At 44.3% G+C, this 18,589-nt stretch overlaps 1 protein-coding gene across 1 annotated transcript in view; it reads right to left on the bottom strand.

The window, feature by feature from the left end:
- LOC110527969 (A disintegrin and metalloproteinase with thrombospondin motifs 9) overlaps window positions 1-18,589 on the bottom strand; it is a 77,379-nt gene that overhangs the window by 48,229 nt on the left and 10,561 nt on the right. The window contains exons 4-18 of the mRNA XM_021609619.2: window positions 13,303-13,622; window positions 12,679-12,762; window positions 12,464-12,588; window positions 12,130-12,170; window positions 11,854-11,959; window positions 10,989-11,135; window positions 10,447-10,588; window positions 9,886-9,990; window positions 8,596-8,741; window positions 8,244-8,425; window positions 5,454-5,590; window positions 4,835-4,952; window positions 4,608-4,703; window positions 3,564-3,730; window positions 3,334-3,463 (exon numbers count right to left, since the gene is read on the bottom strand). Coding sequence (XP_021465294.2) covers window positions 3,334-3,463; window positions 3,564-3,730; window positions 4,608-4,703; window positions 4,835-4,952; window positions 5,454-5,590; window positions 8,244-8,425; window positions 8,596-8,741; window positions 9,886-9,990; window positions 10,447-10,588; window positions 10,989-11,135; window positions 11,854-11,959; window positions 12,130-12,170; window positions 12,464-12,588; window positions 12,679-12,762; window positions 13,303-13,622 — 2,046 coding nt within the window. The remainder of the gene's footprint in view (window positions 1-3,333; window positions 3,464-3,563; window positions 3,731-4,607; window positions 4,704-4,834; window positions 4,953-5,453; window positions 5,591-8,243; window positions 8,426-8,595; window positions 8,742-9,885; window positions 9,991-10,446; window positions 10,589-10,988; window positions 11,136-11,853; window positions 11,960-12,129; window positions 12,171-12,463; window positions 12,589-12,678; window positions 12,763-13,302; window positions 13,623-18,589) is intronic.

Here is an 18,589-nt window from a genome sequence, read left to right as displayed (position 1 = left end):
TTGTGGCGATTGTTATTCATTTATTTAATGTGATTAGTGATTCATGAAAACATTTATAACATTTTTCCCCCTCATTTTAAGGTCAACCCTGTTCTGCAAACTGAACTCTCATTTTAATATGGTAATACTATTCCTATTAATAAAATTGTAAAAACTAAAATAAACATTGTAGTCAAACCCTAGTGTAAAAGCAGGTGAGCTGGTTCTAATCTTTTTTTGACATTTTCGAATGTTTGTGGTGGAAAATTCAGCGGGTCAAGCATAATATGTCAACCCTGTGACCCATAGATAGACAGACTAGAAATGTTTTAACAATTTCAATGTTGTTTGTCAAGCTTGAATTTAATTGACATTCTCTGTTGCACACAACAAGCTTCCATTCTCCCTGTAACAGGGGTATTTATGGCTGACTTAAGATGAAATCGTCAACCCTTATGATTAACCCTGTTACTTTACTTGGCACTTGCTATCGTAATTTAGCTTATTTAACATTTTGAGATGGGAAAACAAGTTTTTTTATTAAGTTGAACATGTGCTCATTATGACAGAATGTTTAAATTAGGTTAATAAATCACCAAGTTACACTACTCAAAAGGCACCCAAGGGGTGGAGCGACCTGTATAGGCCTATAGGTTAAGCAAGTACAACAATGTTGACTGCCAAAGCTGTATTTTGCTGTTGCTATTATTCATTACTGTAGCCTATGCTATTTAATAAACGGACTCGGAGGAGAATATTGAAGTTGATGGCAACACAAAGACGGTCAATAACCTACACAACTTGAGATAACAGCTTGCAGTATTAAGCCATGGAACACGTTGATTGGCCAGTGAATGATCAAGCCCTCCGCCAACCTACAATTTATTTATTCATCAAAAACCCAGCGCTTTCACGCCACCGCCAGCTATTGCGCCCATAATTCCCACTGTAAAAATAGCACAAATATTTCTGACACATGCCCAGACCTATAGCGCTACCACCAGTGCTAAGATTTACCATTGCGTTAGGTTGTTAAAATAGAGCCCTACATCTTCAAAGATTTTATTCTAAAGTTATTTTGGACATTTAATTCTATTGCTAATGGTTTGCTTATGGTTGTTCATATTGCTAATGTTTTCAAGCATATTCCTAACGCGAAACATGTCCCACTGTTGTTAGAGAAAAAGTCACATGCGAGTAGAAATGTATCATTGTTTAATTAGAAGAAAATATACATTTGTATGGCCAATCTGTACTCTCCACGGCAGATTGTTTTGTGGACTGATTTGGAGAGCACGCCGACCGGTCACATGCGCATTGTTATCCATCATAGTTATCCATCATAGCTCTCCATCATAGTTATCTATCATAGCTTTCCATCATAGTTATACATCATTGTTATCCATCATAGTTTCCCATTACAATGTTCTATGTTGAGGGAGGTTTTCCGAATATCTACAGTATATTCATTGAACATTAATGGGATATTTTGTCCTCATATGATGAAATGTATTATGGAATGGTCATTGATATGATAACTATTGAGAAGTACTAATTGTGAAGGGAATGAATTTTTAGGCTAGGGGTTGGGCTTTAAGCCTGTTCAGATGCCCATTTTCAAGAGAGGCCAAGATCTCTGATTGCGAGAGCTAGAGAGAATGGCGTAAGTGGACATCGAGTTTGAATTTGACGGCGCTAGCAAAAATGAGATTAAGAATGAAGGTGACGACAATACTGGATGGACTACAGTCGATAAAGGACGGATAAAGAGCGCTATAATCACAATTAAAACGCTGTCTAGTGAGCCTACTGCTCCTAGCACAACTACTTCACAGTTTGTAGTAGGAGGGCAGTTTGAGGATAAGAAGATGTACCTGGGAGATCCGTTTTATGTTGCCAAGATATTGGTGATGGTATACTGTGGAATCCGTTCGGGTGGACAGAAGTGGAATTTCGTAGATTTTTGTATGTCGGCAGAACAGAAGGAGTGCGCGTTGCGCCTTAGCAGATTCAAGGAGAAAGAGTTGACTGCCTTCGATTTTCGGAGCAGGGCACCAATCAAGGGCGTGATTTCTGGATTCTATGTAGAAGTTAGCGCTAAGAAGATCGCAATGAAAATTCCTGAAACAGTTGGTGCTCGGCGATTGACGCGTTCAATGGAAATGTCCTGTAAGGGTGAAGGAGGCAGAGATTGCTAGGTTAAAAGCTGTTCAGCGTGTCTCCTAAGCAGAGGCTGCGAGAAAAGTTAAATGATGTTCTAGTGGTTCGGTTGCCATGGAGACACCAACGTTCAGTGCTGTGGGTTCCATTCGCAAGGTGCAGGATCCAGATACCCTTGTCGAGCAGAAAGTCGATATTTTGTCATTTATTGCTATGGTGATAAACTGCACTGCAGGAGTGGCGAAGAACTCAAGAAAGATCAATATCAGCCTATCTGCAGCTGAACGCTTTTTGGGAATGAAGGATGAAACAGGTGAGGAGCTGCATGGCATACTGAATGGAGCAGAAGTTCCATCCTCTCAGGTCACCAGATCTGAGTGGTGCTCTGAGTGGATTTTGAAGGACTGAGTTTTTTTTGTTATGGATTTCCCGCCTTTTTTATTTCCCGCATCCAATACAACGTTTCAGGTGTAGTCTGCGCTAAAACACTACAGGAGAAGAAGAAGAATTTTCAAGAGTGCATAGCCTGGACTGACATGTTGTCTCAGACTCTGCTGAACTCAGCTGTGTGAGGAATTACTGACGCTTTGTCAAAGTTAAAGGTGCTCTGTCTTGTTTGAAGGTGGTCCTTTGTAGCTCATTTGGTAAAGCATGGCGCTTGTAATGCCAGGGTAGTGGGTTTGATTCCTGGGACCACCCAAGTCGCTTTGGATAAAAGTGTCTGCTAAACAGCATTTATTATTATTATTCTGTCTTAGAAGGCAAATGTAGCTTCAGTATATTGACTCTATAAGTCTGTAAGTCAGTGTCGATCAACATCCTGTCAATATTAATACTGTATATCCAGCTCACCTTCTACATCTGATAATTAATACCAGCATTTTGCTCCTGAATTCCATCTGACTCCTGATGCTTCCCACCGCCCTGACAACACTGTATGGTCCACTATTCTCCACTATTTAATGCAAATTTCTTAGTACATGGTTGTAAGAGCCTTGGAGCCAATATTGGATTTAATAGTGGTCAGATACAACCACATAAAGCCTCACCTTCTCTCTCCCTCAACCTTTCACCTCCCTCCACACCTCCTTTCCCACACGCCCACACCTCTCCACCACCTCAACCTTTCCGACACCCCTCATCTTCTCTTTAACCCCCAAACCACACTTCTTACGTTCCCTTCCCATCCCTCACCTTGGCAGGGCCTGCTGCAGTCCTGCCAGGGCCCGTAGGCATCCCAGACAAACTGCTGGGGTTTATCCTCGATGGGGATGTTATAGGAGTACCTGACGTCTGGGTTGTACAAGTTACCTACAGAAAGCACCTGAGGAGGGATCGGAGGGCAGAGGAACAGAACAATCAGTACAATTCCACTGTTCCATTTGCATCATAACCTTCTCAACAGGCAGGTAAGGAGTTGTTACCTGGACAATGATCTCCTCCTCGATGCGGTCAGTGCAGTTGATTCTCTCGATGACGTGGTCGGATCCGCTGTACTCGATGACGGCATTGCCCACTTTGATTTCCCTTTTAAACATGCTGACTACAAACTCGCCATTGAGCAGGAAGTCCCCACGACTGTTTGAAACAGCTGGAGAAAAAGACAGAGGAGGTGACACTGACATGAGTAAATAAGATGGCATAAGATTCTGAAAGTACAGTACGGGACAGGGTGCAAAACCACAAGTCTTTATTAAGTTCGCTAAACTCCTTTTTCCTTCTCTTGAGGACACAGTGATAAAAACATAGAGCAGCATAACAGTTGATGTTTTCATTTACAGCAAGGGCTGCAACAGAGGGCAGATAAACCTAACTGGGGTAAAATAATCCTACATTTCTACTGGAGGAATCTCAGTCCTCCTGTTCTGTTCATCAGACAGTCTGCTGCACACATTCACACTAATGCGATTATGGAGCTAATTTCCTGAGTTACTTTCCTCACCATTTCACACATCACAGTAATGTGGCCACAGAGACCAGCCCACTTCCCACAAGCCCCCCTACCCCCTGTTCCCTCCCTGTTCCCCCTTAGGCCCCAGCGCACCCGCAGAGAGTCACACGCGCACGCACATGCACACGCGAACAAAGAAACACCAAGAAACACAAGCATAGTAGCTTTTACACTTTTACGAGCAGCACAGAGAGAATGAAATTACACCCAGAGGGCTATGTGAGTTCTGGGTAATTAATGTTTTAGCATGTGTGCCACAAACTCTCCAACATGCCAAGTTCAACAGGCCCTCCAAATCTCTCCGCTGAGGACAGGCAGGACACTACAGTAGCACCAACAACCAGACAAAACATATCTGCTCAAGAAGAGAATACTAAAGCTGTTGACACCTCTGAATGTTAGACATACTGAACTTTGACATGACAGACAGTGACAAATCAAATCCTCCAGCTAATGTTTCAAATTCAACAGCCAACAAGACCCCTAAAAGTGTTTTGATCGTGAGTTTGAGTCTTACCGAGGTAGTTATCGTCCTCTGGTTTCCCTGAGTAGCTGTGTTGACGCACATCAATATTTGTAGCACCACTGGGTATTCTCACTACTTCGTTGTATCCTGCAGCACAACCAGCAGAGGAGAACTCAACGTCTCTGAGTGACCATGACAAGGTCAGCGGTCAGTATATAATAGTGAAAAGGTTTCAATGACACTTTTCGGTCATTGGGATAACACACAGTTTGGCTCACCGTAGCGCACCATGTTGAAGGTGCCTGCCACGGTCTTGCACGAGGAGTTGTCACCGCCACACACACCACACTTATCTCTCCTCGCCTTGGAATTCAACACATGGTCACATCCCGCTTGCTGCACAGGGATGAGGAGGAGTAAGGAGGGAAGGAAAACGAGGAGAAGGAAGTGGAGGAGAAAAAAGCAGGGGGGAAAGAAATGTCATTAAAGTAGTGGAATTTCTTATGAAATCCTGTACTGTGCCCTGCAACCTTCTCCCATCTGCAGGGATAAAACCTAATAAATTGTTTCCTTAATACACCGAATCGAACCCGGTTAAGTGTGTTAAATTCATATAACTGTAACACACCTGACAGAAATTCTCTATTGTAAATAGCACGACAGTGAAACTCTATTCTGGTATAATTGGTTTTAGTCTGTTGCCTGTAATAGGGACAATGGACTTTAGCTCAAGAGTACAGTAAAATGAAGAACCACACCTCCTCCGTGAATAATATTCTCCTCATTTTAAAATAATGGCATCATGACAGCTGTTATAACAGCTCTTATGACTGTTACGAATGGCATTTTAGGTTAACTGTCAGGCTGAGGTCGTTAAAGGCTGTGTGTCAGTCTCACCCTGCACAGGCCCTGCACACAGATGTCGTTGGTGTCGGGGCCACATGGCGTGCCGTCGATGACCCGGTCCCTGAGCTGGTAGTAGGCCGTGCTGCCAGCCACCCTGCAGAACAGCTTACAGCGATCCTTCATCTGAACTACAGGACAGAAGAGGAAGAGGGAATGGTGAAAACAGTCCACTGACCTCATTAAAGACAACAATAAATGGTTCCCTAAAGAAAATCAAATCCAAACCTGGCCAAAAGAGCACTCTTCCATGGCTAAATGGAGTAATCTGGAAATTGATGCAACAACGAGATTATGCTCTAAAAACATCCCTAAGATCCAAATTGGAGCATGACAGATGTAGGTTTACCATGTTGAGAAATAAGGTGATGAAAGAAATCAGACAGGCCAAGGCAAACTTTTTTATTAACATAATTGGTGAAGCAAAGGGAAATTCTAAACTGATCTGGGAGAATCTAAAAAAGTTTACAGGGAAAGACCATAGTAACACTGCAAAAATACTAGAACTCATGGTGAATAACAATCTAACACAGGATGCAGTCGAAATAGCAATAGCCTTCAATTCCTACTTTATTGACTGTCAGGGTGCTGACACAGAACCCCTCCACTGGTATCTTGGGATCAGTGCGAGTGAATGACGCTCAACCTGTCTTCATCATAAGGGAGGTTTCTGAGTCAAAGGTGAACAAGGTGATTAGCTCAGTAAAGAACTCTAAAGCAAAATATGTGTTTGGGCCGGACTCTACCTTTCTTAAAAACTACAAGGAGTCACTCATTGGCCCCATTACTAAGGTCACCAACACATCTATTGGTCTCGGGGTGTTTCCAAGGGTATGGAAGTCGGCCATCATTACGGCCATCTTTAAATTGGGCGACCCTGCTGACGTGAGTAACTACAGGCCCATTAGTATACTACCTGTGATGTCAAAGGTTGTTGAAAAGTGTGTAGCAGAACAACTGATTGCCCACCTCAACAACAGCCCCTTCACATTACACTCCATGCAGTTTGGCTTCAGAGCGAAACACTCCACAGAAACAGCCAACTGCTTTCTTCTGGAAAATGTGAAGTCCAAGATGGACAAAGGGGGCGTTGTTGGGGCTGTGTTTCTGGACCTAAGGAAGGCTTTTGATACTGTTAACCATGAGATTCTCATCACAAAATTGTCCAAGTTCAACTTTTCCCCCGGTGCCTTGAGATGGATGAAATCATACCTTGAAGGCAGAACTTAGTGTGTCAGAGTGAGCAATGAGCTGTCGCCCACTCTTAGCTATGATGTGGGCGTGCCCCAGGGGTCAATACTGGGGCCCCTCCTGTTCAGCCTGTACATTAATGATCTGCCTTCTGTCTGTACTGGGTCTGAAGTTCAAATGTTTGCAGATGATACAGTGATATATGTGCATGCAAAGAGCAAACAACAAGCTGCAAAATAACTCACTACTGTAATGGTCCAGGTTACAAAGTGGCTCAGTGACTCGTGTTTGCATCTCAATGTGAAAAAAAACTGTCTGCATGTTCTTCACAAAGAGGGCAACAGATGCTACTGAACCAGATGTCTATGTGTCAGGGGAGAAGCTCCAGGTGGTATCTGATTTTAAGTACCCTGGCATCATTCCAACCTCTCTTTTAAAAAGCATGTGAAAAAGGTCATTCAGATAACCAAATTCAACCTAGCTAATTTCCGATTTATACAAAATTGTTTGACTACAGAGGTAGCAAAACTGTACTTCAAATCTATGATACTCCCCCCACTTAACATACTGCTTGACTAGTTGGGCCCAAGCTTGCTGTACAACATTAAAACCTATTCAGTCTGTCTACAAACAGGCTCTCAAAGTGCTTGATAGGAAGCCTAGTAGCCATCATCACTGTTACATCCTCAGAAAGCATGAGCTCGTGAGTTGGGAAAATCTTGTGCAATACACCGACGCATGTCTTGTATTCAAGATCCTAAATGACCTGGCTCCCCCTCCACTCAGTATTTTTGTTAAACAGAAAACCCAAACATATGGCAGCAGATCCACAAGGTCTGCCATGAGAGGTGACTGTATAGTTCCCTTAAGGAAAAGCACCTTTAGTAAATCCGCTTTCTCTGTGAGAGCTTCCCATGTCTGGAATACACTGCCATCAGACACACATAACTGCACCACCTATCACACTTTCACAAAATGTAAGAATACATGGCTAAATATCAATCAGATTTGTGAACAAAATCCCTAGCTGTGTATTGCCACTTTCCATGTTGTCTGTAGCTTGTGAGGTGTAGAAACACTTTGTTGCTTTAATGAATTTTGTCTTGCTGCTTTTTGTTCTATGTTGCTCTGTCTGTATGCTACGTCTTGCTTGTCCTATGTTGCTCTGTCTGTATGCTACGTCTTGCTTATCCTATGTTGCTCTGCGTGTGCTCACTGCTCAATGATTGTCTATATTGTAATTGTTTCTAATAACCTGCCCAGGGACTGCGGTTGAAAATTAGCCGGCTGGCTAAAACCGGCACTTTTACTGAAACGTTTATTAATGTGCACTGTCCCTGGAAAATACAAATAAACTCAAACTCAAAGTGGCTAATGAAAATTCAACCATTTGGATGTTCCAACAAGTTCACATAACTCCTCATGCTATATCGCATCGATTCACCGAGCACTCCGAATGCTTTGTGCACATCTACAGGAAATTTTAGTTAGCTTACAACGACACCCATTCTAAAGGCCTAAGAGTCCAGTTAATTTTTATCTGTGTTAGTAAGATGCAAAACCAAGAAGGCGTAAAGAGAGAGATGTTCTTACTTCCGCTGTACTTGGGTACCCAGCGCACGTTAGGAGGTAGACCGTTGATGTTGAAGTGCCGGCCATCAAAGGCAGCACATTGCTCCTCTCTGAAGTCCTTCTTCTGCTTGGAGCAGGGCTCTGAGTTACACGAGCGGAACTTCATCCTGCGCCCCACACAGTACTTCCCCCCGTTCTTGGGCCTGGAGGAAGGTGGTAGATAGATACAGCATCAAATCTGCTGTGACTGTACTTTAGAATTGCTCTGGAAAGAATTCATTTAAGGAGGCTTGATGTTATGGTACATTGACCACTGCAGCTCATAGGGAGACACAGTTCAGTAGATGTGCATGACTACAAAGACTGTGCTTACACAGGTTGGTTGCACTCGCGCACGGCAATCTTGATGCCCCCGCCACACGTCCTCGAGCAAGAGCCAAACGGAGACCAGCCTCCCCATGCCCCGTCCACGGGGGTGGCGTCGTGCTCCTTGGGAATGCACTGGCCATGTTTACAGTGCTGTGGAGAGAAAGAAAGAGACAGAGTGAGAGAGAGAGAGAGGGAGGGTGAGAGAGAGAGAGAGAGAGAGAGAGAGGAAGAGCATGATAGTAGGAAACCTTAGTCTGCACACTGGCAACACATTATCCTGAAAGCACTTCACAACCTCCTTTGACGTTAATCTGGGAAAAATGACAAGACGACTGGAAAAAGACGGAACCCAAAAAGACACCCATTACAAATGTGCCGGTCTGAGAGGAAGTGAACACAAAGGGGAAGATATGTTTCAGTTTATAGCGGACAATCCATTTCCCTTGGTGACAACGACTGCATTCTAAACAGCGGCAACCTCGGTGCTGAGCATGGCATAGCCATAGTCTTGGCATGAGGTTGGTTTGTGTGCAGGAATACAATGTGTAACCAGAGCAGGCTCTGAACATGTGTGCTATGGGACCTCAGCAACCCGGCCCGGCCGCCCCGCAGCCCTTTTATGTCAGACAGACAGGCAGGAAGTGAAGGGTTTGGTACAGGGCCTAATTAGAAGCTACACTAAAGCAGTAATGGAGAGGGAAATCTCCACAAGCCTACATTCACAGCTCCACCATAAGCCTATTATTGCCTAATAATAATACAGTCTCTGAAGCAAACAAATCCATGTTTAAACAAATGGAGGAATTTGGAGCAACTGCCACGTACGTCCCACTCTGGCTCACGAGTTTATATCCAGTCTTCATTGGTGAATTGATTTCTTGGCAGATTTCTGTGATCTTGTTGTTTTCTTTTGTCATTTGGGCTTTTGAAAAAATACATTTTATAGTTGTGAGTCATTTAAATAGCAGCCGGAACAAAGAAGGTTCATATCTAAGTTTCCTTTGTGGTTATTTATGGGGTGTATTTTGACAGTTCATAACATTAAATGTTCCAGCATGCTCCAGCATAGTGATAAAGCTAGCTTGGTTGTATGTGAATGTGTTTGTGTGTTCATGCACAGATGTGCATGAAACTATTTTAGCCTCTCTCTCTGTGTACACACTACATAAGAATCTGGTGCTCGTCTCACTCTCTTTCTCTTCATCTCACCCTTTCTATTTATCCCCATCTGTCCATTTCCTTCCCTCTCCCTATCAGATCCTTTCATCTTGCGGTACGTCTCTCTGATACTTGCCTTTCCTGGAGAGCACTCGGTCCCGTCAGCCCAAGGCATGTGTTGGGTCCTGCAGCCCCTCTGGGCCCCCTCTGGGCTGGTGCACCACAGTCTGCGGCACTGGACCTATAAAAAACATGCACACACACACACACACACACACACACAGTTACCATTCCCTTGCCTAAGCCCCATCCACAATCACACACAGTTACCATTCCCTTGCCTGAGCCTCATCCACAAACACACACAGTTACCATTCCCTTGCCTGAGCCTCATCCACAAACACACATACAGTGCTATATACTCTTCCATGTCTTACAAGGCGTGTGCCCTTTAAACAAAGCCTGGAGCTAAGCCCTGACAACATCAAGCCCAGCGGTTTGCAGGGCACATTCACTCACAGGAGGAGTAGTGTGTAAACAACTGCTTTAACACATGCTGTACAGAAGACCTAGCTGAGAGATAGCCAACTGACAGAATAAGGTGACTCTGGTATAGAATGTCTAGAACCATAGACTATAATAATGTAGGACGAGACAGTGAACTGTCATTTGAAATCTGTGTGGTCCATTCTCTTACCATATAAGGGCACACCTGTGTCCCCGGCCCAAATATCAATTCACATTGTTTATTGACATTGTATATCCGTCCAGGCAGCTGCTGCGACAGACTGTATGGCCTAGAAATGGGCTCATCAAGTAAGCACTCTCCATACCCTGTGCTATTAAGAAATACAAATAAAATGACTTCAAGAAAAAAGGGGAAAAAACAAAGACACAAACAGACAGAAAACACACTCAGTACAGATGGCGAGGTAGTACCCTGTAAATAACAGAACCCCTACTGCACCAACTACAAGGCGATTGATATGAAAACAAGAGCTGGAACTCTATTCAATCAAAAACTATATACGGAAGTAATTAACGTTCCAAATATACACTAACAACACAGAAGTCATGTTGTTTCCCTTTAACCCAGAAATATCCAGATACCAGTTTTGATTGAATAGCTGACTGGTCATTTAACCCATACTGCGGTGTGGTGCTACTGACGTTAACGACAATAACACTTCTCCATAATGACATGCACGTCTAAAATAGAAAACAATGGCCGTTACATACTCAAGGAACTCTGTGATGTATTTCCTGCTACACTTGGACCACATCCAGGGGTTAGTGTAGTAGTTGAGTGTGGGCGCCATCACATGCTGCTGTATTTTAACCCCCTCCTCTTTGCACTTGTTGCTGTCATCATGGGGCATGTTGAATCTGTCAGGAGGCCAAACCACAAGTGAGAACATATATTCACCACAACACACAGGTCTAACCCATCATCAATAAACCTACATGTTAGACTGATTGTTCAACTAAGCACGAAAGGACCGGTTTTGGGAGATTTGTTTGACTGTGGTAAATAAAGCATCATTCTTTAAGCAGCAGACTGGTAACACACAGGGTTAAATGACTGGGCTGGTTGGGGTTGACATTAGTAGCAGGTCTGTGCAGGGGCCAGTGTCTGGTAGAGTAGGCTCACAGGGGATAGGTATTATATAGTATGGTACCTCTCTCCTATGGTACTGTACTGTACCGTATGGTACCTCTCTACGGTACAGTATGACAGGTAGGTACTGTATTCCACCAAGCTTTGTCGCTAAGCAGACCTGAAGCCGCTTGGTGCTAATAAGAATGGAATTCAACAATCCCACCTTTTGTGTGTGTGGCAAAGAAAATATTATTTGACTAAGACACAAGGGTTGTTCAAGTCTGTAACAGTCTCCAATGTAGTGGCCTGGGGTTGTATTGCCACGCTGGATGAAGGCAGGCAGGTGCATGCTGACTTGGGACGTTGCACATGCAGACTTAGATCTTGAAGCTTGGAGACATTTTAAGAGGAAAACCAGGGCCACATAAGCATGACACACTAATACAGCTTTAGAGTTGTAATGACATGAAATCAATCAAAGACTAAACAGCATGCCGTACTCACACATGGCCCAGTTCATGGGCGATAGTGAACGCAGTGCTGAGCCCATTGTCCTCACTAATACTGCAGCTTCTGTATGGATCACACACGGTGCCGAGCTCTGCAAGCCCTGCAAACCAAGAGTATCACCATTATCATCATCATCATTATATTGTCATCAGCACTATCAAAAGCAGAATCGTTATCTGGCATCAGGTACATCAATATGGTTATGAAACTGTCCTCAATCAAACGTTATGTTGCACAGTCTATTGCATGTGTCCTTAGAGCTCCTCTTACCTAATGTGTCACACTTGTCCCGCGCTCGGCAGATGTCTTGCCTGTGAAGAACACACAGACGGAAGTCATGTCACTGGTTTCATGCCCCAGAACTGTGACACCAGAGATGCCCTATGTCAACTAGTGTACTCGTTTGTATAAACAAAAGGCAACACATTGCAGAGAATTCAGGGGGTTGCCCCCAACCAGGGCTCGAAACGAGGCCCAGCGACTGTCAACACAACACTTTAGCCGTTACACCAAGAGATGGTGCTGAGAATGGCTGTGTCGTGGTGGGAGTGACAGCGTACCTGGTGATGAGAATGGCTGTGTCGTGGTGGGAGTGACAGTGTACCTGGTGATGAGAATGGCTGTGTCGTGGTGGGAGTGATGATTCTCATCTTGGTGATTTTGCCTCTGTTGCCAGATACAGAAGTTCTTTAAAGTGGTCTGTGCATTGAAGGAAATGGTTGGGCCATCCTACAGCAGAGAGTAAGAGGGAGATGTTTACAGTCCTGTAATGTGCTGCTGGAACTGAATGACTGCAGTGTTTTAGAGATGTGATCTCACCAGCTCATTGTTGATTATGACTAACTTCACAATCACAACGTTAATCAGATTTCCGATGCTGGGATCCTTGTAGATGGAAGACACCTGAAGGGAAAGATTATAGACACTGTTTTTTTATCAATACATTTCAGTCTCCGGAATACATAAACCCCTTAGGAGTCTACTCAATCAGTGGTTCAGATATTATAAATCAACATGCAGTTTTAAGGGAAGAAAAACCTGGACTCATAGTCCTATTTGAGAGGTTGATTATGGCTGCAGTCAGATCTTGTAGAGAATGCAGACGGCCAGGATCACAATAAAGGCTAGTTTAGCTACCCCATAGGTGCTGAGCCACAAACACCTGAAGAAGCATTTATTTGAAGTGGACAGGAGGATGCCATCTATGCAACATACCTGAGATTATTTTTACACATTCATCAAAGCTCTCAGACAGATCCACCTCATGCTGCCCCTCTCCTGACCATTTGAACATTTTGTTTACTCCTTCCCCGGGCTGCCCTTTCCCTCTGAGCCCTCTGCCTCCCTGCCAATGTCCCGGGACAGAAAATAAGATCCTGGCCTCCCCTACAATCAAAGAAGCTGGCTGGCTCGCTTGCGGTCGGTTAACGGAGCAGAACTTACGATAGACATTAATGTGAGTATGTAGTGCTGAAGGTTGCTCCCGTGATGTTCCACCATCTTGCTGTCTGCCACCACCATGACCTCTACAAAGCGGGGATAGGAGAGGAAGCGCTTTGATCTCCTGTGAGGTCCTGAGTCGCCGCTGCTGTCATTAGCCGGCCGTCTGCCGCTCTCTCTCTCTGTTCTGGAGAAGGGATCGGCAGTCAGGCCTGCAGACAGGCCGTCCAGGTCGTCCAGGTCGTCCAGCATGCTGCTGCTACTGCTGGACAGCGGACGTCTCTTCACCTTGTCGCTGTTCCTCTTGTGTCTGTGTTTATGTCCTGGAAAAGAGATGGTCCAATGAATATAATACACACAATATGAACCACAAGCTTATACTGCAAGCTGGGATCACAGGCTATTGAATTGATCATACAATCAACTCTCACTCGCTTCCTTGAAAGCCTGTTTTTACTACTAGAGAATGCTTCCAAAGTAAAGATGCTGCTGCTCTTCTTTAAATATTATTGCTGAAGGAATGAGTCAAAATGAACGAGTTGAGGTCCAAGGGCCTGGAGAGAGAAGGAGTGAAGAGATGAGGGGGTGGGTGGGGTTCACTTTAGGTAAGCCTGGCACTCTGCCACACACCAAAGATGGCGCGAAGCCCCAACATCATAGACTGGTGTCATAGACTGGTGTCATAGACTGGATGCCAGACTACACTGACCTTTCGTTTTTCAGGGGTTGGACGGGTGACTTCTGAGTCGGATTTTAATCTTGAGATGACAACCAAACTCAATGGAGTAGCACCAGTACCTCTTCACTCTTGTTTCCTTAGAAGAAAGATCACTAAATCTACACCAATTGCAATGCGACACCAGTCATAGAAAAAGGCCTCTGTCTCCAGCACAAAGGTTGAACTGTTTCTGTTCACCATGATTCTTATCAGAAGTAAACATATTCCTTTATTGAAAATCCAGAGCTACAAAGGGCCTTTGTAAAAGCCAACACACGGTCTTATATTCATCCCCACTGGTTAAAAAACATACTCCAATGTATTTCTTAGACTTAATATTCAATGTACAGGTCATACAATCTGAAATGTAACACACACAAGCAAACACACACTCAGAGGGTTCTCAGGACCGAGGAGATATCAAACACCACTTTCCTCTCTCAGGAACCCAAACACTCTTCCTCAGCTCCTAATCACCACAATCACACACGTCCCTGCCATTTCAATTTCAAATCCTTTGCTGTACACACCACACACACAGACACACACACACACACACACACCCTACCACAAAGACCCTTCTCAGATGTGAAAAACAGCTATGTGCAGTGACATGTCTTGCGTTTTACTCAAATCAATATCATTCAGCTTTATTTTCATAGTAATGAATAGTTAAATGTTTGAAGTTGGCATCACTTTCATACAATACAATATACACTGTGTCTTCATGGTACTGGGCCCATCGTGTTTTCTTACCAAAGGACCACAGGAAGTGCCAGAGTCAACAGGAACTTGTGGCAATAAACTGAGATTTGGCGATACTAGGAAGAACTTCCAAAATTATTTCCCTGTGCCTGAGCTGAAAAAGCATCTAGTTACAGTAGAACTTGCTTGGGAAATTAGAGGTGAGATGCATCCATATCCTGTCCTTTTCTTATGGAAACATGAATAACCTCTGACCTTTTGCCTATAATGCATTGTAGTGGGCATTCCATCTGGATACAACTCTCTGCAATCAGTTGTTCATTGAGGTTGCTGTGCCACAATTTGTTTGACTGACTGATGGTGGGATCACATGAGTGAATCCATACAGATACGCTGTCTATCAGATATGTCAGTCACTGTAGAACCACTCATAATCTGTTATACTGTATCTGCCTTACAACAAAAATTTACAACTTTGAAATAGTTCTTACTGTGTTTTTATGAGCCAAATTATGCTACTGCTTTACATCAAAGTCTAAATATGACATCACAGTAGTGTGGTTATGCCTGTAATAGTAAAATGTCCTATTGCAAATCATATACTGAAGTTTTAGGATATAATACTGTATATGACAGACAACGATTATCCGTCCTTGCTAATGTCTGTTGGAACTCGTTAAAGGCCGGGTAACGAGGGGGGGGGGGGGGGGGGGGGGGGGGGTTATCAGGGAGACTGAGACACACACAAACACACACACACACACACAAACACACACACACACACACACAAACACACTGTGACGGCCCTGAATTATTTTGAGCCGTCTCAGTGCTTCTCCTTCCAATAGGATGCTTTCCCTTTAATTCCCAATTAAATAGCCAGCATCAGCTGCGCAAAAGTGGCGTTTGTGATGGAGACGTGACTGAGGATGTGTTCCCGAAGCTTCTCTATTCCGGTTGTTTTGTTGCTGTTAAACGTGTGTTTTGTAGCCTGAGAGAGTTTACCCAGGATCGGATCCACTCTTTGCGTCCGTGGACTACTCCTCTCTATTCTTCGTGGCCTTTCTCCGCTGGAGATCTGTTGGCGGATTGGATTGTCTGACTGACCGACTGACTACCACCTTTTTTGTATACGGTATTTCATTTGTTTTGATATGATGTATACGGTGATGATTTATGTAGTTGAGGAATTAGTAAGAGCAGATACGCTTTAAAGTTCTGTGGTAAAATTGTTATATTGATTGTATGATTTAATACTGGGTTTACGCTACACGGAATGAACGGACAAACATTGCGTGACAAAAGTCACTTGAGTTCACTGAACTCCTTTACCGGGCTGGACTCTTTTTAGGCCCGAGGTACAGGACATTTCTGGAGGAACCAGAACTCATTGTGTTATATTATTATGTGTGTGTAATCCATTGATGTTGCTAATACAACCCACGCAAAATAATAGTTGTTTTTGAAGTTCTTTTCAATGTTTTAAGGGTTTATGAAAAGTTGATTTCCCTTCTGACGTTTACATAAGTCCTTTGTATTGGTGTAGACTTGACGGACCAGATGGGACTCATTCCCTCCCAAACTAAAAGGAGAAACCAATGTTTTCTCTGGTAGGCACAACCTACCTGGCACCCCTATAAAAAATAACCTCAAGTCAAAACCGTTACATAAAAAATGGCACCCCAGATGGGACTCATTCCCTCCCAAACTAAAAGGAGAAACCAATGTTTTCTCTGGTAGGCACAACCTACCTGGCACCCCTATAAAAAACAACCTCAAGTCAAAACCGTTACATAAAAAATGGCACCCCAGATGGGACAGCTCAACATTGAGAACTAACCAAAGCAAATATTTTGTGTGGAATTAAAACAATGGATTCACCCCAAGATAATGTGCTCATCCATTTCATACCTGTCAATGGGAATACACAGGGCCATTCTGACCATCAAGCTGACAACACAAATCATAATGGGAATGGAGATAATGGAGTTGATTTGGGCCAGAGCCCTGGGAATCTGAATGCTCGGTCTGGACCACAGGCCACAGGAGGTCTAACCAGTTACTCACTTATTGACATGGATCTGTGTGAAAGTACTGAGCCAGCCCTCCATCTGACACCCAACCTTCCTCCATTGTCTGGTTTATCTCCAGAGGTTGTAGTTTTACAACTTCAAGGCGACATCCTTGATATTCGTCGGACTCAACAACATCTCCAAACTCTTATCCACGATAAATTCAAATGTCTGAGGGAAGAGCAACAACAGAGTGCCATGGAATTCAGAAACTCACTGAGCACTCTCACCCACACACTGACAGAGCTCAGTGAGAGTGGAAGACGGGAAATTACTGGTGCCATGGACAGGCAGTTTGACTACCAACGAAACCAACTCACGGCCACTCTCCAATGGCGCCTGCAACATCATCACACTGAGGTCCTCAAGGACGTTAATTCTGTTTTTTCTCCCATGGTTAACACTGTAGACCACTTGCAAACAGAGCTCTCTAATTGTGTTAAAATGTTGGATGACGTGTCTGTGGACATGGCCGCCATTAGGCACAACTCCTTACACAGAGTTTCTCTGGTGTCCACTTCTGTTCAGACCACTGAGGGCCAAGCTGGCACCTCTGAAGAGCCAAGACAAGGCCATGCTACAGCCACCCCTTGCAGGATGCAATCCACCATGCATCCTGGTGTTCATTTTCATTGTCCGATAACGCCCTTCCCCTCTACTTCCTCAATCCCTCCTAGCTCGTTTGTTCATGGTGAATTGAGTAGACGTCATGTGGGGGCGATGCCCATTAAATTGCAATTTCCCACCTTTGGGAAAAAAGATGACAGTCCTGATCCGCTAATGTACCTAGAAAGATGTCGTGACTTTCTTGCCCTCAATCCCCTGGCTGACGAAGAACTCCTTGCCACATTGAGGAATGTGTTGCATGGGACAGCTCGAGACTGGTGGGATGTGGCACGTCTCACCACTACCTCCTGGGCTGACTTTGAGGCCAAGTTTTCCTCTGCATTTCTGTCTGAGGACTACACAGATGAGTTGGCAGACAGAGTCAGGAATCGAGTACAAAGAGAGAAAGAGAGTATCCGTGACTTTGCATACGGTTACCACTCCCTGTGCAGAAGGTGGAAACCTGGCATTGAGGAGGAAGAGGTCATTAAATTGATTTTGAAGAACATCAACCCACTACTAGCCAGTCAACTCCGAGAACGAGTCACCACTGTCGATGGACTGGTTCGCTTGGGACAGCAGTTTGAGAAGGACAGAGAATGCCAACAGCAATATGACCAAAGAAAGAAACAGATACCCAAACAGTTACCCAAGACAGACCATCAACAACAGCTAGAGTCTCCAGCCAAGACCCCTCTCATGTTCTGTTGGAGATGTAACCAAAAGGGACATTCTTCAGCTACATGTCCAAGACCGTATCAAGAAAACCCTTCCAGAAACCACAAATCACAACAGGCCAACACACCTAACTCTCTTCGCAGGAATGACCATCCTTCTCTGGGTGCTTTAACCAGAGCTGAAATCCCAAGAGTCACTGCCTACGCCCCCCCATCGACATCCCCTTCCTTTCAGTTCATACCGCACCAACTGGTGTTACCCCTGTCCATAGGCCCATGGACAGGAAGAGCCATCCTGGACACCGGGTCATCCTACACACTGCTCAATGAGAAACTGTGGAAGGAGGTTAAAGGTCCGCAATACAACTTGAAGCCGTGGACAGAAGGTCCACTCTACCTGGCTGATGGTGAGGCTAAACGACCACTTGGATGGAGTGAGGTAGAGTTCCGCCTGTGTAACCGCTCCTATATGATTCCTTCGGTTATCCTACAAACCAAGAACCTTGCTTTTC

This window comes from Oncorhynchus mykiss, chromosome 7 (genome assembly GCF_013265735.2).
Source record: "Oncorhynchus mykiss isolate Arlee chromosome 7, USDA_OmykA_1.1, whole genome shotgun sequence".
NCBI lineage: Eukaryota > Metazoa > Chordata > Actinopteri > Salmoniformes > Salmonidae > Oncorhynchus > Oncorhynchus mykiss.
Note: the sequence above shows the minus strand (reverse complement) of the source record. Positions and strands in the feature narration are given on the sequence as shown.